Source organism: Vicugna pacos, chromosome 2 (genome assembly GCF_048564905.1).
Source record: "Vicugna pacos chromosome 2, VicPac4, whole genome shotgun sequence".
NCBI classification, from domain to species: Eukaryota; Metazoa; Chordata; class Mammalia; order Artiodactyla; family Camelidae; genus Vicugna; species Vicugna pacos.
The window spans coordinates 40,331,552-40,354,812 of NC_132988.1; the positions used below are offsets into that span (position 1 = coordinate 40,331,552).

The window sequence follows — 23,261 nt, forward strand, 5'->3', positions numbered from 1 at the left end:
ATGGAGTATCCAGACCGATTATGGGAAAAACTTGGGTGCATTATGAGTGGCCAAATCCAAAATCAATGAGTTTGTTTACTTTGGCAAATACTTTTAGAATCATGGGCAAAAGAGGAAAGAACTGACTTTGTCAGCTCAGTAAAAGAAGCTATAATCATTGTTCTAAATGTGTCTGTGAATCTTGTGTCAGCATAGTCTAAGTAGGAAGCATGGTGACCATGATGATGATGATGACGACAATGGCATAATAATGGTGATAATGATAATGGACAGTGTTTTTAAATTTTAGGACAATCTAGGTGACAGCCAATTTTGTATATATTATTTTCCTTTGTAAAATATCTGATGATGAGAGAGGAATTTTATAGCCCCAAAGAAGTTTACTAGATTTTCAGAATCATCTTGCTGAAGTTACCATCCCTTGCAGGATTTTCTTTAAAAATATTAGAATGACTTGACCCAACATGCATTAAACCCATCACAGTCAGTCTTGTAGTTCTTTCCACATTTATCCGGTCACAGTTGCACCTCTGTTCAGTCTCAGCCTCTCAACAAATTCTCAGAACGTGGTTAGTGTTCCTGCACTACTCTATGTTCTGATATTTCTCACTTCTTTACCCATCTTCACCTCCAGAATGTGACTCTCATTTTCTGAGGAGCAGAGTTATAATGTCAGGCACTAGTATAGACAAAAGTATGTGCGTAAAAGTGATTGTCTTATAATAATAACAAAAATGGCACAAAGTGGTGTCTCAGAGCCTGTACTAGGGCAATACCTATTATCTGTTCCTATTTCTGAATCTATAGTGAAAGCTAAATGCTTTGTTTAGGATTTTGCCTTGTTGTTACTTCATAGTATCTTAGTGAAAACATTTCCTAGTATTCTCTATGCGTGCATGCAGTTTATTGACTCATTAAAAATTCCCATGCAAAGGTAGTCTTTAATTATCATAAATGCAGTTCGTTTACCCAAAGAGGCTTTTTAATGTTTACCCAAATAGGCTCAGCATGGTTTCTTAGAATATTGAAGCAGCAATGTCTTACTGGCTTTTCTTTTATGCTTTTTTTCTCCTGCTTTGAAACATGTGAAACTGTTTAAAGTAATAGAAGGAAAATTTGTATTTAGACCAGTTGATAAATCAAATCGTTGCATATTTTAAAAGGACATTTTGCAGAAAAAGATTTGGGTCAGCATATCTGCACAGGCAAAGCAATTCCAGCTTACGATTTTGAAAATAGACATGGTTTTGTAAATCTTTTTCAAAAGCCCCCTCAAGAAATGAGTTCAGACCTAAGAAGCATTGACTATGAAGTTATAAAGTAGATAACTCTAAGGCTGTATCTCCTCATGCTGGGGGAAAAATATGGGATTATTTGGAATTCACACACAAACAATACTATTTTGTCTTAAATAGCCGTATAGGGTAAGTAAAGTCATTTTTTTGGCTGAAATATATCTGGATAACTGCCTCAGCTTTTATTTGCTTTTCATATTGAGACCTATTAAACCTGCCAGACATTTGCAGAGTTAATATTGATAGCAGGTTATAACACTTCCCATTTCTTTTTCCTGAACATGTTCATACCACACATCCACTCAGAAATGAACAGCACACTAGCTAATATCACAGGGATGGTTGTTGGAGGAGGATATCAAACAACAACAACAACAACAAAAAAAGACATTTTAATTGCATCTCTTAAATGGACCTTACTGACACTTTCTGTTGGTACTGACCTAATAAAAATAATGGGAGAAGCACTCTATTCTGTTATGCTGTGCTGACAGTGCATTTTAGAGACTAAACTGTATATATACATATACATATATATATATAAGGCCTAGACGTTTAATTACCTTCACATAAATATGAAACTTTATTTGATTTGCTATATTATGTGTAGAATCATTGAAATGCGTCCATAACATTTTTCAAGGGTGCAATCATACTATATTAAGTACTTATTTATTCACTCGAGGATATCACGGTTCTTCCACAGTGGAGTTAAACACTGATGATACCCACTATCGAGAGGGCATGCCTCTTCCCTGTCTAATCATACTCCTATATGGAGGTTTCACTATCAGGAGGCTGACAAATCAGAAGAGCGCTTCCCTTACCTGTGCGCTTGATTGGGATGTGTGACCATGAGAAGATGGCCTTGTCACAATGCCTGTCTCAGCTCTCTCCCAGGATGACCTAATTTCCCAGGGCACGAAGATGCTGATTGATGAGCCTTATCATTCTGAGGACATTTAATCACATATGCCCAGTGCAATAATGATAGATTCTGCATTCTTAGGCCGCTTCATTTATTTGTATTTCCCATGTATTCTTTCCTGTTCAGTTTCTCTGTCCTTCACACGCTAAAAACAATCTCACCCAAAAAAGGACGTATTACTAAGCCTTCCCCAAAAGGCAGTCACTCACAGGCGCCACATTGAAAGGAGAAAGACATACTGTTGATTAAAAGTAAAACAATAAAGGCATGGAGTTCAGAGTCAAATATTCTAGTCTGGCAATATTTAAAGCTTGATTAGAACTGTACAATGAAAGCTCAGGTGAAAAATGGAGCTATGACAGGATTAAGATGCTTGTAGGAAAGAAGGGCTGCGAATATTTCTTGTAGGACATGATTTCCAGTGACAATCAGTTCCATTCCTTGTAATTGATAATAAATTGAATATGACTCAAGCAATTACCTCATATATAATATTTGCAAATTGGATAAATATTGCTCTTTTTCCATGAGAGTTCATTTTACAAGAAAATAGACCTTTATATAAAACTATCAACTTTTAATAACGGAAAAAAGCAGTGTTACATTCATTCTCTTTTGTTTGTTTTTGTTTTCGCTTTTCTGTATAACATTGGTTCAAAAAGACATTGGAAACAGCCCGCTTTTGTTTAAATCCAGGCTCTGACATTTCACTAGCTATGTGAACATAAACAGATTACTTTTCTGTGCCTCAATTTCTGCATCTCCAAAATGGGAAAAATAATAATATCTCTCTTATGTACATGTCTCTTATTTACATGTGTTACATGACACATGTCATGCTATGTGTTTATTATTATGAGTTTTAAAAGTATTTTTGTATAAAAATCAAGTACTATCAAAAATAGTGGACAATTCACATGACTCTGTTTCTCAGTTTTTGAACTATAGATAACTTTTAATCAATTTTCATTACCAAACAATTCTTTTTATTTAGTATGCTGTTTAAAATTATTCTATACTCACCAATATGAACCTGTGCCAGGTTCAGTGTACAAAGAAAGTTAGAAATGTCTTTTTGCCATTTAGGGATTATAATTTTTCATATATAGTAGCAAATATAAGACAAACATTTGTACAAAAGCAATAATGCAGCACTGGAATTTTATGTTTCTAATTTTAATGTCACACTGTGCCTAGTGGAAACTAACCTATAGCTCAGATCCTGCTAGAATTATTCTTATTTTGGCAGACTTAAAACTTTTAGAAGTACACTATCTTCTCATAGCGCATATTCTCCAAGAGGGGAGACAAAAAAATGAGTTCTTCGATAGTTTATTTCTGAATTAAAACACTGCTATCCTCTGATAATTAGGAAAGTAAAATGATAGAATATGAAAACGAATATATGTATATTCATGTATGACTGAAGCATTGTCCTATACACCAGAAATTGACAGAACATTATAAACTGACTATACTTCAATTTAAAAAAGAAAAATGACTTAACTTTTAAATGAGAGCAAAAACTATCATATTTTTAATTAATAATGATGTAGGTTTGAATCTAGACCAAGTTAGAAGTGAAAGGCTCAGTTTTAACATAGACCCTTTAATGAACAGGCACTAGTGGTAAATATAGTGAAGTATGAACTACAAATTATATTCTCACATGTCATTTAAACATCAATTAGGTATAGAAAAATACATGTTTACAGTGAGTCAAAACTTTCATATTTTCATTTAGTTGGATTTGAAAACATTTGAAATTCTGCTTTGGTCTCTCAGCATGACTTAATGTCATATTTTTCATTAAGCAATTTCTAGTGTCATGAGCTGGCCTTATGTGGCTTTGAATTATATGACCTGTATAAAATGAGAAAAAGGCTGATGGGAAATTAATCTATGGAGTCAAAAAAAAAAAAGAGGTTTTAAATATCACTTCTAACCTTGTAGGGAGTGCTTATAAATTAACACACTCTCTGGTATAAAAATTACCAAGATTTTATGATCAGTCATGCATCTGTTTATATGAATAGTCTGCAAAAATTTTTCTTTAAATTGAGTAATTGACCTCCTTCCTGGTCAAGTATGCATAATGTGCTTCCTGCCTCTTCCAATAACAATCTGTAGAGTTCAAAGTGAATGGAAGCGTTCCTCACACATTCTATATTCAAAGCACAACAGAACTGTGGGAGAACCATCAATTCATTCATCACAAGTGACATAAAGTAGCTCTTTCTAACTTACGCCTTAGTCTGCTAAATTATGACCACGAGAAACACTTGGTCTATAGTATAAACAATTCATACTTAAATCTATCTGAAGGAAGTGCCAAACTTCCTTTCATTTGGATTTCAGTATTTGAAATTCTTAATATATTAAAGCTTAATGAATTGTAAGTCTATATTGCTAACAATTTTGGCTCAAGTTAACAAAAATTAAGAATTTTTGTCTGTTCATCTTATTCATAGGACTTTGTCACTTTCAAAACTAATATTTCTTTATCCTTTAGTAGCAACTGTTACAGTAGTAATAGTGCCAAAACGCTAATTAAACTTGGTGGTCCTTCCACCTTTTGATAACTATGGATTGTGAACTACGTACCAGGAAGGATGCTACGCTTAAATACACACAAAAGTTGACACACACTTAAGCAGACATATGAAGGCTCTAAAGTTCACTGACTATATATTAACACAGACAGAACTAAATTATTCCCTTATTTACTCTCCTGGGAAAGTGGCATGAGACAATGTAAGTTAAAGGGATCCAGACTTTAAGAATTTAATCATCTAGGCCAGCAATGTTTTTAAGAATGTGTAAAAGTATGTAAATTTAGAACACCGCAGGTATAAGCCAGTAGATTTATTTTTAAGAAGAAAATGATCCTAACATTTATGAAGTGCATACTATCTGCAAGTCACAATGTTAAGTGGCTTAATAAATTGATCTCATTGACTCTTCACAAGAGCCTATGAGATGGACATTTATATCCGCATTTTAAACCAGGTAACCAAGACTCAGAAGTTAAATGTACAAGATCACATATGTGCCTTACAAATGCAGGTGTTAACCATTTCATGGCATTACTACATGATCCATGCAGTATGTACCATAGGACACACACACAAACGGAATATTTGAGGAAGACTCTTTAAAAAAGAAAGATCTTTAATATTTATTTGTTCAACTTAACTAAAGAATATAAAATTATCTATAAAACATATTCTAATTTGAAAAAATATTCCAAATAAATATACCTCACACTGTACTTACTTAGTTAAGAATCTAGAGCCCACATAGGACTCAATTCTTATACTATCAATTTAGAATAGTTTTAAATCGGACTGAATATTGTAAAATTGTAGAAAATCTGTATGAGTCATACAGTGATGGTGTTCTTGGATAGTTACAGTGAATTCCCTTAGAAGTAAGTTGCTGATGTTGTTTTTCTTTCTTTTTTTCCCACTTGTGGCATGACATATGGCTTTTTCCCACGCATTGGGCATTGTTAACAAATTTTCCTAATAGAGGATGAGAAAATAATATTTTAGTTTTAAATTCTCAAGCCGCTTCTATTGTGTTCATAGATTTATTGTTTACATTTTATGAAATGTCTGTATCAAAATGGGAAATGTTTATGTTTATGTTTATAATGGTAAGTTGAAAATGTAAGGACACAAACGTATTTATACAATAAGACCTCAACTTTTAAAAAAATAAGTAGAAAAAGATTTAATGAAAGATACCAAAATGTTTCCACTGGCTAGTTCTGGAAGATAGTTTGGGGGTTTTTGTTTAGTTTTTGTTTTTGAGTTGTATGTATCACTTGTCTGTGCTTTCTATGTTTCTTCAATAAGCTCACATCACATATTTGTATAATCAGAAAAACAGAAACAAACGTCATCAGTTACATTAAAAATTTTTCAGCTCAGTATTAGATTCATATGCAGAAATATTTTTCAGTAAAAAGAATATTCATCTCTCTTCAGGTTTCTCCTGTATATGCAATAAAGGAGAGAATTACCAGTTGATAAATTTAAAACAAAAATAAACTAAAACTCAGCCTGTTTTTTTTTTTATTACCACCATATGCTAGCAATTATAAACAATGTCAGTGATAAAATAGCCCTAGTTCTAAATTAAACAACCATCTGCACCTGGGACCACCGCACTTGCCCCACCCCATCCCAACCCCCAGCCCCATTGCCCCTGATGTCATTTAGGCTGTGGTCATTTTTCTTGTATTAAAACAACACAAAATTGGATTTATGCATCAGTAGCAAGAAGAATAATAAAAATCTGACAAACGTAGCCTTTCAGCTAATACAAGACTTTGACTTATGCCATTTTTATATGCTTTACAGGGACCGAAGAGGAAGATGAAGGAGATGACCTTTTGCTTCGGTCTGTGGATGAGTTCTGGTGGTTTCCTCACATGTGGAGCCACATGCAGCCCCACCTCTTCCACAATGAGTCGTCTTTAGTTGAGCAGATGATTCTCAACAAGGAATTTGCACTGGTGAGCACATTTCATTGCAGGATTTTTTGAACTATGAGTTGTGATGTATTAGTGGATTATAAAATCAATTTATTGGATTTAATCCAATAGAAATGGAATGCAGCAGAAGCTACCAGAGTGCATCACAAGTATTAAGGGTACATATTGCTTTGTATTATTTTGTTTCAGGCATGTGTGTCTATACGTATTGGGTCATGATGTGTATTTCAAAAAATAGGTCATGGTCAGAAAGTTACTATCTCCTGCTTTACAACGGAAGGATTATTCTTGCCTCTGTGAGGAGGGAGAAGAGTACTTTATCCCTTGTATTCCTGGTGCACGATGACTGCCCTCTCGAAAAGCATTTGTTGCCAGGGTGAATGAAAGGATGGATGAACTGAATCATTACAGCAGTGATCCTGGACCAATGGTTCTCAAACTTGAGCAGCATTTTTTTCACCTAGAAAACTTTTTTAAAACATAGCTGCCAGGCCCACTTCTGGAATTTCAGATGTAGTTGATTGTCCGAGAGGCCTGAGAATCTGCATTTCCAACAAATTCTCAGATGATGCCCGTGCTCCTGGGACTACACTCTTGAGAACCACTGCTCCGGACTAAGATTTCCCAAACTGTGGCCCGTGGGCCACATCTGGCCTACTGCTTGCTTCTTATTGTTCTCAAGCTAAGCTCATTTTGTTTGGGGTTTTTTAGTTACACTTTTAAATGACTGAAAAACAATCAAAGACATATTTTGTGACATAAAAATTATATCAGATTCAAATTTCAATGTCCAGAAATAAAGTGCTCTGGGAACACTACCACACTCTTCTCTTTATGTATTGTCTGCAGCTGCTTTTTCACTATAACAGCAGAGTTGGGTAGTTTCGAAAGAGATTCTATGTCCCACAAAGCCTAAAATATTTAGTATCTGGACTTTACTGAAAAAGCTTGCCCACCCCTGTGCTAGACAGCAAGGAAGTCAAGTATCCCTTTAACAATCGAGTGAAAGAAATCTTTTCCCCAGAAAAATACTCAGAGGCACAGTCTCACATCTTCACACGGTGGGGCAGATTGTCACAAGGAGTCTGTGAATCCCCCAAAGACCCTGAGCCCCAGTTAAAACCTCTTTCTTAAAGTTTTCATTTAAAATAAGCAGTTCATTTGCACTGTGTGATTACTGACATGTTTCATTTTTTAAAAGTCAAATTAGGAGGCATAGACCCAAGGCCAGATGAGCATCGTATTTTACAATGTTGTGCCTCGGTATTGTGTTAATGGCTCACCCCTCTTTCCACCTCTACATCCCCAGACCTGGGTCAGATCTGCACATAAACAGGATCCTTACTAGTAAGTGTGGGTAGCATACAGAGCAGTTCAGATCATGGACTCAAGCACCAGAATGCCTGTGTTTGAATCCTGACCTTCCATCAATGGCTGCTTGATCTTGGACAAAAATTTCTTAGCCTTAGTTTCCTCATCTGTAAAAACGAGAACAACCGTGGCAACTACCTGTGAGGACTGTTTGAGGATACATATAATAAAGTGCTTAGAGCAGTGCCCGGCATGCGATAAACATTCAGTAGGTGTTAATGAATTACGATCTTTGTAAATCCAGACAAGTATGCAGTTCAGTCCTGCTTTTACAAAGCCAAATATTTTTCAATATATGGACTCACAAGAGATTGATCTCCACTTACTTTTAGGGAATGTCTAACAAATTTTGTACTGCTTCGTAACATTGGAAAAGTAAGTAAATATTCCCTTTACAAAAAATAAACTTCCCTTGAGCATGCATGCTGAATTTTCTTAGTGCGGTTACCTTGAAAATAAACTGTGTTTATCATTTGGCTTAAACCTCCCCCATTTCATTGTCACTCTGAAGCCTTGCTTTTTAGGTATGTAGATTGTATTTCATAATGGTTGATTTCACCTGTTTGTGTAATTTCTTTTTTAAAAGCCATGCTGAAAGCACTGGGAAAGACTCAGATGTAATTGCTTTGTAATGAAATGTTGAAAGCTATTTGGGGTCCATTCAGAACAATTACATTTGTTTAGTCAGTGTAGCTAGAAGCTGGACTGAAACCTATAAATGTATTTTGTAAAAGAAAAACAAAATCTTATTATATGTTGCATAATCAAAATATTACAACTAAAGTGAAGTCCGTTAAACACACCTACTGAAATGACATTGTCCTTTTCCTTCTGGTATTAAGCTCAATAAAACTTCTCAGGACTCCAAGCAGTGACACGCAGAACCCCATCTTTAACTGTAAGCATAGGATGACACTATGTGTGTTGTCCAGAGAGCCAGGAAATGTATTTCTTTCTTATTAAATTAGTATCTTTTCATATCCAGATGACACTTCAAAACCCTCAATGATATCAAGATGGGAATAGGATAGTGGAAAGGCTACATTTGAGCCCTGAGTGCTAGTAACAAGTTCTAACACAGCTGGCAACTCATTTAATGTCTTCATGCCTCGGTTTCCTCCCTTGAAATGGTAATGATTCCCTTTTTCATTCTCGAAACTACAGAGTTTTTAGGTAATTAATTTACATCAGCTCATCTGCCAACCGAAAGCACTGGACCAGATAATCCACTGATCAATTCCAGTTCTAAAATTCCGTGATCATTGACAACGTCAGTCCACAAATTTGGAATGAATGTCTTGAAATACTCATCTAGCTGGAACTGAAGCAATTATGGAAAGAGATTTTCAAACTAAATGACCAGTTTATACTGAAAAAAATCGAAAGTGTTTAAATCTCTTTCTTATTCCATGCTGACATTCCTCCCTGTTCCTTGGGATGACCTTGGCTGGCAGAGGGATTATCAGTGGAAAGCACAGTTCTCACAAGATTTGCAAAAGTGATTCAAATAACATAGCTGTATATTGATATCTTAAAAAATTAGGCAATCAATCAAAATGTGTTTTTTGGTAGAATTTCTCTGAATTCTCTTGGGATAGAGTTTATTTTCTGTTCTAATATGTCTAAAAATCATGAGAAAAACATATGCAAGAGTGTTTTTTTACTGTCTGTGTTTCTTTACTTCATTATGTTAGAAAAACCATTATTACTATGAAGTATGGTCATTTCTTAACCCATGCATACTTATGTATGCAATATGTTTAATCCATGCACACATGTGTATGTTGCATGTGTGTGTGTATATATATATATTTACATCTTTAATCCATGAACACATGCCATGTGAGTGTGTGCATGTACATGTATATTTGTATAGAAGGTGATTCTAACGATTTGCACAGGCAGCCAAGATATGGTCATTATAAGATGCTACGCTTGTATGGTGATGGGGTGGGGGGAAATATTTTTTAATTCTTTCTCTTGCTAAATAATGTTTTTTGCTGTCACTAAATAGAAGCAAGACTTCAAAGATGACAACAAACAAACTAAGGCTAAAGAGAACAAGGATCATCAGCTAATATTAAAATGTCTGATGAAAAAGTTACTAAAAATTGTTCCTGACCTAACCGACATCTCCTTTTCAAACACAGAGAGAATGCCTATAGGATAAACCTGAATTATTTATTTTTATTCCACAGTAGATTTGGGGGGGGGGAGTACGAAATGTGTTTTGTTGCTTTAAGTTTTGCATATAGATGCATTAAAATCTCCAAATGAGTGGGGCCTTTTCAGTTCACTAATAGTAACAGACCAAAAATCCTGAAGGGAAAAAGAGTACTTTTTGTCTTCAATGCTAACTTTTCAAAAATGGTGTGCTTTTTTTTGACATTTTGTCAAACAGTTGGGAATCTTATTCATGAGTAAATAAGTGAAGTATTCTTGAAATCAAGGCATAGGTTTTTAAAGTCTGCTTTTAAAATGCTACACATATTTAAGAACTTTATATAATGTTTTTTCTTAATAACACACAATATTCATGATATGAAAAATTCTGACATTTAAAATGCTCTCATAAAACCCAAACTCATCAAAGAGTGACTGTGGACAATCTTCAAGTATCATAATGGCCTGCACACTAAATCAGCTATGTAGAGATTTCAGTTAAAAATAAAAGGAGTATGAGAGTGTAATTAATGGCACATTAACATAGAACAGAGAGGGGGCTACCTTTCAATAGCTGCTATGCCTGTTTCTTTACTAATTTATGCAGTATATAGCCTTGTACTGTGCGACAAATACCAGATGTCAAGAAACCCTGATCAGTACAACTAACAGGGTATTTCAAGGTTAGGAAATGTAGAGGTGATACTATTTAATCAAAATTTTGACCAAATATTGATTTAATGAAAGTTTACTATGAAGCAAATAGTGTATTTTGGAGGCTTAACGATGGGTAAGGCAGTCTGTGCACTCAGCAGAGTGGACACTCACATGAGATGGATGTAGAGAAAACATGAAGAAGCAAAGCATCCAGGCATAGGAAAATTTAAAAGATTTCCAGCAACTGCATGAGTTCCTGAGGGAGCCTGCAGAATACACACCCGTGTGGTACAAATATCTACATAAAATACTTCAGGAATTGAGTGTACTTGTTATCTATTGCTTCATAAAAAGTTAGCCCAAAACTTAACAACTTAAAACAAGACACATTAATATCTAACACTTCATGTAGGTCAGGAAGTTGAATGTGGCATAACTAGATCCTACATGTCAGGGTCTCTCAGAGGACGTCAACCAAGGTGTCAGCCAGGGCAGCAGTCGAGGCTCAAGTAGAGGGTGGACCAGCTCAGAAGCTCACACACAAGGCTGTTGACAAGATTCAGTTCCTTGTGGATTGTTGGCCTGTGGACCTGAGTTTCTCTCAGTTGGTGCCTCAGTTCCTTGCCACATGAGTCCTCCAGAGGGCAACTCACAACATGCAGGTTGTTTGGACATTTTGGGTCCTGTGAATGTCCCTATCAATTTTAGGATCAGCTTATCAATTTCTGCACAATGGCCAGCTAGGAAAAAATGTAGTAAATTTTTTGTTTCAGTATTTGTACATTTCAATTCCAGGATTTCCACTTGATTCTTCTTTACAATTTCTATATTTGTATTGACAAATCTATTTGATGAGTCTTTGTCATTGTACATTCCTTTCTGTCTGTATGTATGAAACCATATGAATTTTAGAATCAGCTTATCAATTTTCAGTTCTTAGAGTATATTTGAAATCTTTGTCTGCTAAATCTGGCATCTGGGTCTTTTAAGGCAATTTGTACTGCTTGCTTTATTTTCCTGTGTATGGGCCACACTTTCCAGTTTCTTAGCATAGCTTGTAATTTTCTGTTTAAAAGTGGACATTTTAAATAATGTTTATAGCACTCTTGATATTGATCCCCTCTCCCTACCATTAAGGTTTTGTTGTTATTGTTACTTATTTATTTATTTGATTAGTATATGAACAGGCAATTTAAGTGAAGACATTTTCCCCTGCAGTGTGAAGCCTCAGTGTCACGGAGGGAGCACAGTCACTCTGGAATAACAGTAGTTTTTGCAAGGTTACATTTGCATCTTTTCCTGATGTCTCTGTTAAGCTGTCTGCCTCTGGTATAAAAGTTAGCCAGATATGAGCTTACACTAATTACCAACAACACACTCTACTGTTTTTGACAGTGCCCTAGGGTGCAAATTGTGCCGTAGTCTGGACCAATAAAATGTGGTCCTTTTTGCAACAGTCTTTGAGGTCGGTGTATGAGGCTTTTTATGACTCCAGGAGTAACATTAGCTATCTCTTTCCCTGATTCTCTGTAGTAAACTTTTGTTTGGTCTATTATCAGCTTGTTGCTGATTTTAATTAAAATAAAAACAACCTCCTCTTAATTGCTTACCATCAAAATTTTCATTTGTTTTCAAGGGTGACCTTAGGCTGGAACTTAACTCTCTGTCCCAAATAAAGTCAATTCCCTTGGACAGAAGTTAGGAAAGCTCTCTCTTTATGACCTTCCTGTCACCCTGGGCACATTCTCTGCACCAATGCTCCAGAGCTGAGGGTGGAGACAATGACTTACTTCTATCAAAGTGACTCCCAGATTATGATCAGGGTGCTGGGTTGTGATGGTAGCCTCTGGTCTTCTCAGCTTGCCTCTCCTGGCTTAGAACCACCACCCTACAACTGAGCTGGAGCCACTCATGGTTCCAGCTCATGGAACCAGACAAATCATGGTTCCACTATTCATGGTCTGCCTTGGGGCACAACTTCAGCACTATGACTGTGGCTACCTAAAGGAGGAGACTGCCAGGTCCCTCAGCTGTTCTTGCCTAAAATAGAGACTCTGCACCCAGAGCTGCAGAGAGGAGAAATGCTGGTGGCCTATCACTCTCAGGGAGAATCACAGCTCTAGACTGGAAGCGAGGGAGAAAGGAACCCCTGTGTTCTTGGGTGCACCCAACTTGGGTGGGATTTTGTCACTCTAAACTGAAACTAGTGGAGAAAATGGGTCATGGTTCAAATGCCACAGACTTGCACAGTTCTTATCAATCTTAGTAGATATTCTTGAATAAATGTTTCTTCATTTACTGTATGTTCTTGGTTCCTTTTCCAGAGATTTGAATTTTTTTTAATAATTTCTACCAGTTATGGTTGTTTTGCTGGGAGAGGGTCCACAGAGCTCCCCACAGCACCATTCCAGAAGTCTGAATTCTCTCGTCATGTCGGTTTGTTTCAAAGCCTCTTCACTGGTCTCCAGTTCCACTCTTGGCCCTGTTGAGTCTATTCTTGTCAAATCAGCTACAATGATCTTGTTAACATGTAATTCAGATTCTATTACATTTCATCTCAAAGGCCTCCAAACTATCTTAAAATAGCCCACAAGGCCCTCAGATCTGACCCCTTGTTCATGTACAGTGTGCTCCTACGTGACTTTTTTGTGCCTCCCTTCACACAGTCCTTGATAACAACGGTTGATCTTCACTGTTGTCACACTTGTGTTGTGCTCCTTCTCCCAGTTGGTTGACCCTGGTTTTGACCCCAGGGCTCTCCTACTCTTTCTATAAATCACTGCTGACCTAACTCTGCTCAGGCTCTGGGGTTCTTGAATTTGAAGGAGCATTTCCCTATTTCCCATTCTCCATACCGTCTACCCACACTTAAGAACAAATTAGAAAGGCATGGGCTAAGGAATATTTTAGTGACGTCATCTTGTGTTAATTCAAAAATTACCCTTGCCAGTACTGAACACAAGTAGAGGAGTGAGAAAAAAGTATTTCTTTTGTCTCTTCCAACTAAAAGTAAATTATGTTCTAGTCTTATCTTCCATTTCCCCTTTTCCTTGCTCCCTAAGGATGTGATGACTTTCATTTTACCTCATTTTTTATATACTTCAATCTAGGTAATCCACTATCCTAACTCTCCATACCAAAGTTGCCATCCAACTTTTAGATTGAAGCCCTGTGATAGACATGCAGCTACAATTGTTGGTAATTTCCCCTGATAAGCTAGAATTTCTAGACTGGGTTTTCAAATTAAAACTCTTTGTATTTTTGGAAGTAATTTGTTTGTTAAATCTGTTCTGTCTCTTATTGAATCAATATTTTAAATCCTAAAGCAAGGTAGGCATAACATATTTTTAAATTTGAAAAAAAAAGCATTAAATAATGAAATCAAGTATTAATGGCATTTCCTTGGAAGACAGAGCAGTGAAAATTTGCTAAATGCTTAGTAAATGGAATATCTGTATGATCTTGAATATATTAAATTCTACTTATTGGAAGCCTATGATGAGTAAAATGGTCTTAGGAAGGAAGAAATAATAAAATCACAGTGGGAAGATTATAGGACACCAAACAGCAAACTTGAAGCTCATTTATATGAGCACTTAAATAATTTTGTTGCTAAATATGAAACATTTATTTATAGATGACATTTTCCAACAGTTTAAGAGTTTTTCCATATATCCACATGGTCAGCAAAGATATCTCTTAATCATTATGTCTGTTAATTATTTTTTTCTCTTTATGATGTGCATACATTTCTCATAAATTGGAAGTGTTGTTCACAGACACAATTCATCCATCACCATATTCCTTTTCTGTGACGATATTGCCTATCACAGTCCTTTGTACCTTCCTGTTAATACTCTTGTGTCTTATTCAGGATAGTCAAAATTCCACACCTATAGATTCAACCTTTAATATTTGCTATATCAAGGTGGACTATTGTGTTACAGTGAGTGAACTATCCATTTGTCACTGAGAAGCTTCAGCATTTGAGTGCTTTATTGTTTTTAACCATTTCAGAGAGTCACTTTCTAAAGTACATAACTGATTGCTTTTAAATTGCTAAACGTGTGCTGAGTATCATGTCACATTTTTCAGGAGGACTAAAGGTTTTCATGTTAATACGAATGATTTTACTGTACTGTGTTCTTGCTGTGCTCTCAGAATTGGCTGGAATTATGTGGAATTTTTGTTCCTAAACTGTATTCCTAGAATTTTTTAGTTCTCCTGTCTACTTTTCTATTTTTCCAGTCTATAGTTTGTAATATTGGTAGCTTCTAGCCATTGTCTTCTTATCTGGGTCTACCAGCCAGATTCCCATTTCAGTAAAATGAAGTGGTCAGACTAGATGACCACTGAGGACCCTGATGTCTCTAAATCTGTATGAATTTGAGTTGCCCTGAGCTTGGAGATCACATAGAGCAAGTGTCTTAAGCTTGTTTCTAAAGTAATAGTGAAAGCCCTCAATTTCACAAATGATAAAACTGAGCTCATAAGTGACTTGTACTTGGTCATCCAGAGAACCCATGCTCTGCTTTGTGGTTCCTAATCCAATTCTCTCTCAATTGTACCACACAGCACACTCAAGAAAGAGCTGATCTTCTGTGGGAGAACCAGACAATATGTCCCCAAGATAAAATGAACCAACTTGTGTGCCCTGTTTTCCTAAAGGCCTTTTGTTAACCATAGTCCAGGTAATTAAGGTAGTATACAAGTGACCTCTGCAAAACTGAATAAATGGTGAAGAACATAGACTTTTCTTTCTGTAGGAGAGAAGATGTTATTGTACACAACTTCAAAGACTAGTATGAAAAACTAAAGTGTATAAATGATGTAATGATCAGTGTATTGCATAACCATTAAAAATACTTTGATTTCTCTTTCAGCTACCCATTGACAGTGGATAGGGTTTTTACCCCTTTTTCAAGTAGGACGATATGGTTTAATGAAGTTCTTAGCTAGTTTATTCAAGCAGTCCCTAAGATTTTCAATTCCTGTTTTCACCAAACCTACAACATGAAGAATAGCATGAACTTTTTGCCTGAAAATTAGAATTGTTTTTTTACTAGCTATTAATATTCATACTACTTAGTAATGGATTTAGAGGGAAAAATGGCTTTTCTTGGCATGTGTTGTATCATGGTAAGTCCTTGACTTGCTGGTCTGGTATTGACAGCTGGACGAAAGAATTTCCCCTAGAGAGAAAATGTCTATAATACATGTTTATCTATTTGATTTCCTAACAGAGGGCACCATCAGATACCCTTATCCCCCAAATTCCTATTTTAGCTGCAGCATCTTTTTTTCCATCAAGTAGCTATTGTATTTCTGAACATGTTTAACCTCAAAGGAATAAATACCACCTACAAGATGCACTTTAATATCGAGCAGCAATAATTGAAGGAAATGAACTATTTTTATCACTCAAATGCATTAATGTGGATCTATCAAGGCTTGCCTCTGTCTGTTCTGGACAACTTGTTATCACTATTTTTGGTAAGTGTAAAGTCTTCAAAGTCATTCCTCCTGCTTTATAGCTCTTCCACATTTAAATCATCTTTCAAGATTAACTAGAGGAACTCCAATTATTTTCAAGTGCTGATACATAAAACAGTTGCAACAAAGTTATCCCCTAGGAGATAAGCTGCTAACAGCTTAAAGTAGTTGTTAATATTTAATTTCTTGCTTTAAAATGAATAAATATTTCCTCTAATTATTAAGTTTTATTTGTATAACATGGAGCAATAAACTATGCACAAAATGCAAAAGAAAAAGTCATGTTCCTCTGAAGAAAACAAACCTTAGCTATTTTTACACATAAAAATCTTTTAGAACATGAGTTTACCCTACACGTGCCATTAGCTAATTGCTCAGAGTGTTAGTTACTGTCATTTTTACCATATTTCTTCAGGAAGCAGGTGACAACTGCTTTTGAAATAAGGGGTTGATGATGATAAAACCACCACGTGACCTTTTCAAGGTCATGTAACATGCAAATGAAAGATGAGCATTACTTACAAGCACAACTTTTACACATCAATGCTTCTTTTTTTTGGAATGTTTGGCATTAATGATTAAAAGTTGTGTTTTTAATGACTGGGACATTGTGCTGTACATCAGAAATTGACACATTGTAACCGATGGTATTTCAATTAAAAAAAAAGTTGTGCTTTTAAAGAAAAAAGTGAAAAAAATTTTTATAGAATTGATACATGTATATGTGAACTCGAATTGTTGGAATTATTGCTTTATAATTATGTCCAAAATTTTTCAGACACTTCCTCCAGTGTGGAAAAAGTACCTCCCATCTTTCATTTGTTCAGTGTCTGTTCCTTTCTTTCTACCTTTCCTTCCTTTCTCCCTCTTTTCTTCCTGTCCTTTCCACAACAGCAAATCAGTGAATATGTATTATCTGCTAAGCACTTTACTCAGCACCTGGGATGCAAAAAATGAATGAGATGCAGCTTATTCTCAGAGATTTTACTGAAATTTAACAAAATGGCTTTTCAGGCTTTTGAGAGAAATGTACAGAGCCCAGCAAAGCCACAAAGGAGACACAGGTTAGTTATAAAAGGAAGAAAAACAGTAAACAGAGACATTTGAGGTAATGATATTTGTGAAAAATGAGTAGATGTGCTTGAGGCAGAAGGCAGGGGAGAGCATCCAAGCAGAGTGAGCAGTGTGAGGAAGAGCACAAAATAGTGCCCGAAACAACATCTTCCACTCTTCTAACACATACATTTCTTCAGCAACGACCTGTCTGTGAATCAGGAAACCATTGCCTGAGGGATTTGTCCGGCAGCTTGTTTTTGTATCATTGGTATACTAAGAGTGGGCTTTACATTTTTAAATGGTTGTAAAAACCAAGTAAACAAAACAAAAAAAATATGTGACAGAGACATTATGTTGCTGGCAAAGCCAAAAATATTTACTACATCTCTCTTGAGAGAAAAAGCCTTCTAAACTTTGACCCACACACATAATGATGCAGAAGAAGGTATATCAAATTAGAATCAAAATAATGGACAGTATTTCATAAATCCCTAATTAATGCACATTTATCCATAGTGATTATTGGTAACCTGCTGTGTCCTTAGAAATATGAAATTTATGCAATATAAAATATATTCCTGATAATCCTGGCCTTTATGAATCTCCAAAAGGATCATGAAATATTGAGGAAAGGAAGAAGAAATTGATTTGGTGTCAGAAGAAGCTTTGAGTTGGGAATTAGGAGATGAGACTGTGTGGCTTATGTGGGACCTGAATTCCTACTTTTCTCCCTAAGCTTTAGGGCCTCAGAGACCCTAAATCCACCTGTACTGATCACTTTGCTTAGAATTCTACCTTTTGAAATTCCAGTTTTCCAGATTCTCGTGTCACCTCGCCTAATTAATGTATTCTAATCCACTGTTGTCCTGTAACCTCTTAGATCAGCACTCTTGTGTACCTTTTATACATAAGAGTAGAAGTGGGCTGCTTAGCCACAAGGCATAAGAATGCTTTTTTTTTCTTTTTCATATTCTTTATCATCATTATAGGATATCATAAGCTATTGAATATAGTTCCCTGTGCTAAACAATAGGATCTTGTTGTGTATCTATCATATATATAGTAGTTTGTATCTCCAAATCCCAAGCCCCTAATTTATCCCTCCTCCCCTCCCCTCTGGTAACCATAAGTGTTTTTCCTATGTCTGTGAGTCTGTATCTGTTTTGTAAATAAGTGCCATTTCAAGTTCATTTCTGCCATTCTTTTGGATTCCACATATAATTGATATCACGTGGTATTTGTCTTTCTCTAATTGATCTACTTCACTTAGTATGGTAATCTTTAAGTCCATCCATGGTGTTGCAAATGGCATTATTTCATTCTTTTTATGGCTGAGTAGTATTCCATTGTATATATACACCACAACTTCTTTATCTAATCCTCTGTCAATGGACATTTAGGTTGCTTCCATGTCTTGCCTATTTGTAAATAGTGCTGCTGTGAACATCGGGGTGCATGTATCTTTTCAAATTAGACTTTCTAGGACATGAGAATTCTTATCTCTACATTCTGATTTCAGGGTGCAGATGTCTTAATACTTGGCCATCATTTCTAAATGCATACTCAGTGCCCATTTTCACATTCTTCCTAGTGAATAAAGCCAAAGTTTGCTCGTGGATCCAAAACATCTAGATGAAGGACTGATTTTTCAGCTTTTATTTCAGGTAGTGAACACTTAACATAATTCTGGCTGATTAGATGTAAGCATAAGTCATGGTATGGGACTTCCAGGAAAGCTCCAGGAAAGGAGGACAGATATGGCTGCTGTTTGCCCTTCTGCCCTTTGCTTTATTCCTTTCTCTTGCCTAGTATATGGTCCTGTTGGCTGAGACTAAGACATCCATCTTAAAACTATTAAGGAAAGGCCAAGAGATTCAAGAGACCTCACTTCTGGCATTCTTGAACTTCTGAACCAACCACTTATCTTCAGATTTCCAGTTACTCAAGAAATATAAGCTATTATTTTCAATCCACTGGTTTTTATTTTCATTTTTGTTTTTCTGATACAAAGTTTGAACTCATTCCCTCTCCAATGCTTTTTCATTGCATTGTTTTCTCTTAAGCTGTTTTGAGATTTGCCTACATTCAAATTGTCACATTGTCTATGACCTTTTGAAGGAATATTTATATAGAATATCCTAAATATGTGGCTTAACACTTTTTAAGAAATGTTGATAATGAAATTTATGCCTAATTATCAATCATTAGATAGCAGTTTTTTTAACATTTTTTATTGATTTATAATCATTTTACAATGTTGTGTCAAATTCCAGTGTTCAGCACAATTTTTCAGTCATTCATGGACATATACACACTCTGGATAGCAGTTTTGTGAGTGAATTCTTAAAATGCTCAATGATAGCATAATTAACTTTCACTGGCAGATTTTAATTTTAATGCTTCAATGACCAAACTTGTTCTTATTATTAAATGATTAAGCTAATCAAGAGCCAAGGTTTTCAAGATTTTTTTTTAATTTAACCCCTATTCTACTGAATATACCCTATTTAAATTGGATAATCCACCAAAAGCATGAATTACCAGATGTTTTTTTTTTCTTTTTCCTTTTTTCCCTCTTTTGTTTTTTAAATTTGAAAAATTCTTTCAGCTTGATAGTTTCTTTTAGACTTCATCTCTAGTGACTGAACATTTTCATCATTCTGAGATTACCTCTTGAGAGTCAACACTTCAGTTCCCTGCAGTCATTTCTGCAGTAACGTGAGCAATATGAGAATATGAGAAATTGTGTTCAAACATGTTGACAGCAGAGAGAGTTAAAGCTGGTTAATAATACAGCAGAATTGGAGTCTTGAAGGGGAGTTGTTTTGAGATGAAAACTGTGTCAATACTTTAATTTCTAAATACGATGCCACTTTAACATGAAAGATAACAAAATGGAAATATAGTATTTGGTATGACAACATGTCTGTAGAAAAATAGAGTAATTTAATCATCCTTATAGGCAGTTACTTAAGTGATCATAATTTACTTAAGATTTTTGATTATATAGGTACCGTTTATTAACATAAGCTTACTTTTTGTCTGATGAAATTTACTTTACATGATAGTAAGATTTCCACAAAATTGGAAACAATCACAGATGGGAATTATTTTAACTCTTAGAAAAGGCACAGGATGTCACAGAAGGACAAAATGTAATAACACCTTGTATTTTGGAGGTAGGGGCAGAAATTTACAATGAGAGGGATGGTTCATTCCTCCACCAAATGTTTAAAGCAGTTTCCATAAATGCATTAAGCTGACATTAAGGGGAAAAAATAACTCCTAAGGGAAATTTCCGCTTGACTCAAAAAATAATATTAGAAATATATTCCATTGCTCAGAGTAAGTAATAGTTTATGCAAATCTACTTCTGCAAAGTGATGGGCTTAAATTAATTATTCCAAATCATCAGCTATATTATTGTGGAAGCATCCAAAAAGTTTGGAAATATGTGCAAAACTTAAAAATGAAGGACATTCTAGCCAACTTCAAAAAGGGCAAGTTGCCCTCTTCAACTTGTCTGCTTCAGACACACACACCCACCCACCCACCTGCAAACATACCCCTAAGCATTTCACTTAAACCACTGTTTTACTCCAGGAACATAAGCAATCAAATAGAAGATTGGCAAAAAAAAAAAGAAAAAGATGTATGTCATGAATAGATATTTGAGGTAGTAAGAATGGAGAGTTATGGCAAGGTAAATTAGGTGCATTATTTACTTGAGATAAAATTACAAATGAACATACTGTGAAAATGCTGTGATTTGTATTAAGCAAAACTATTTTGAATATCTTTTTTTTTCTGCATCTTTCTGCTTACAGTCACTATAGAAATGTCATAATGGTATGGATAATGCTTCCTGTTTCCATCTGACTCTTTACACATGTTAGAATCTTGAACGTTATTCCTTCCAGCGTAAAGTCATTGTTAGAAGCTCCAGAATTTTAATATCTGGTATCATTTCTCTTGCTACTAAGTTAAATCTAGAACCAGATCTTTCCATGCAGCAGAGGCAGCAGTGAGGAGAAAGGTACTGAGATGCCGTTCTGGCATTCCCCGAGACAGCCTCATCTCACATCTTTGCTGCCCCTCCCACTTCTCAGGTCCTTGCTTTTCTCCTTATTCGGCTTTTCTCAAGAACCAATCAGCATCGGCATTCCCTTGAATCCTTTCTGAACTTCTTTAGGCTTCTGGATTCATCATATTCCCCTGTAAAGCTTCAACTCCATTTAAATCCAAATCTCTACCTAGTCTATGCCTGTAACCCTGAAAATGAATGTGACTGGGACCAACACTGAACTGTTCTCACTTTAAAGCCAAGACTCAGTGGCCACAGACCTCAAGTGGCCCCTCATTGCTGCCCAGAGATTAAGCAACAAGTCCTTATTTTGTTCCTAACCTTACTCTCCTAGATCACAGTTTCATACCTTCTCTTTCTGTAAACTATGATACATCTTGCCCCTCTACACTCTCAGCTGATGAGCGTCAATATTTCACTGGGGAAAAAAAAACTGTGTGTGTGTGTGTGTATATATATATATTCTCTTTCTATATATATATAGAAAGAGAACTTCTGCATGCCCCATTACTACAACTACTGCTTCAACGTGGTGATAACAAAATGGAAATGTAATAATAGGTTTGATTTTAATTTGAAATGTGAAGGTGTCTACACAGAAAAAAACATTAAAATTATAATATCTTCATAGTTAGTTACTGAAGTGGTCATAATCAATTAGTAAAGTCTTTTTGAATGCATAAGTACCACTTATTCCCATAAACTGTTAGCAGTGACCGAAATACATATTGCGGACCGGCGTTCTGTGAGGGCAGCACACAGTCTTGGCTTCTGTCTTAAAAACAATGAATAAAAGAACTAGAAATGCAAAAACCATCGTTCTATACTCTTGAAACTCAATTCTGTCCTTTCCCAACTGTTCAAGAAGATCATTCCCGGCCCTCTGCCCAGAAGACCCTGCAGGGACACAGCCCTGCACGTCCGGAGCTTGTGAGGCACAGGGTCCAGCCCGCAGCACCAGCGCCGCGCAGCGATGCCCATCTTCGCGCGGGGAGAGAACGGCAGCCCCGCGTGGAGGGTCGTGGGCTACGACGCGGCGGACACGCTCCTGCAGATTCTGGGCAAGCCGGTGATGGAGCGCAGGGAGACCCCCAACCTGCACGCGCTGACTGCCGCTGCCGCCTCCAAAGGGGCCCGGGTCCTGGAGGTGGGCTTTGGCATGGCCATCGCAGCCACGAAGGTGCAGGAGGCTGGCCCCCAAAGACAAGCACTGAATCACTGAGTGCAATGACAGTGTTTTCCAGTGGCTACAGGACTAGACCTGGCAGAGCCCCACAAGGTAGTTCCCTTGAAAGGCCTGTGGGAGAACGTGGCGCCCACCTTGCAAAAAGTCACTTTGATGGGATCCCGTACCACACATCTGAAGAGACTTGGCACACACACCAGTTCAGCTTCATTATGGACCCTGCCTTTTGCCTGTTGAAGCCAGAAGGAGCCGGGGAGCTGGGGGGAGGTCCTCACCTACTGCAGCCTCACCTCCTGAGAGGGGAGCTGATGAAGTTCAAGTACTCAGACATCACTACCACTTTCCAGGAGACGCAGGTGCCCTCCCTGCTGGAGGCGGGCTTCAGACAGGAGAGCGTCCACACGCAGGTCACAGAGCAGTCTCACGGGCCAAGTGCGGCTGTTCCACCTGCCTTCCAGCGCATGATCACATCCCTCGACACCAAGCACTGAGCCCACCCCTACACCACCCCGAGGACTCTGGGCTTC

At 36.5% G+C, this 23,261-nt stretch overlaps 1 protein-coding gene and 1 pseudogene across 2 annotated transcripts in view; both read left to right on the plus strand.

The window, feature by feature from the left end:
• Positions 1–23,261, plus strand: part of LOC102525260 (N-deacetylase and N-sulfotransferase 4) — a 230,211-nt gene that overhangs the window by 118,879 nt on the left and 88,071 nt on the right. For both annotated transcript variants that reach the window (XM_006217356.3, XM_072972719.1), the window contains one exon: positions 6,591–6,745. In XM_006217356.3, the coding sequence (XP_006217418.1) occupies positions 6,591–6,745 (155 nt within the window). The remainder of the gene's footprint in view (positions 1–6,590; positions 6,746–23,261) is intronic.
• LOC140688524 (guanidinoacetate N-methyltransferase pseudogene) lies at positions 11,045–23,225 on the plus strand (annotated as a pseudogene).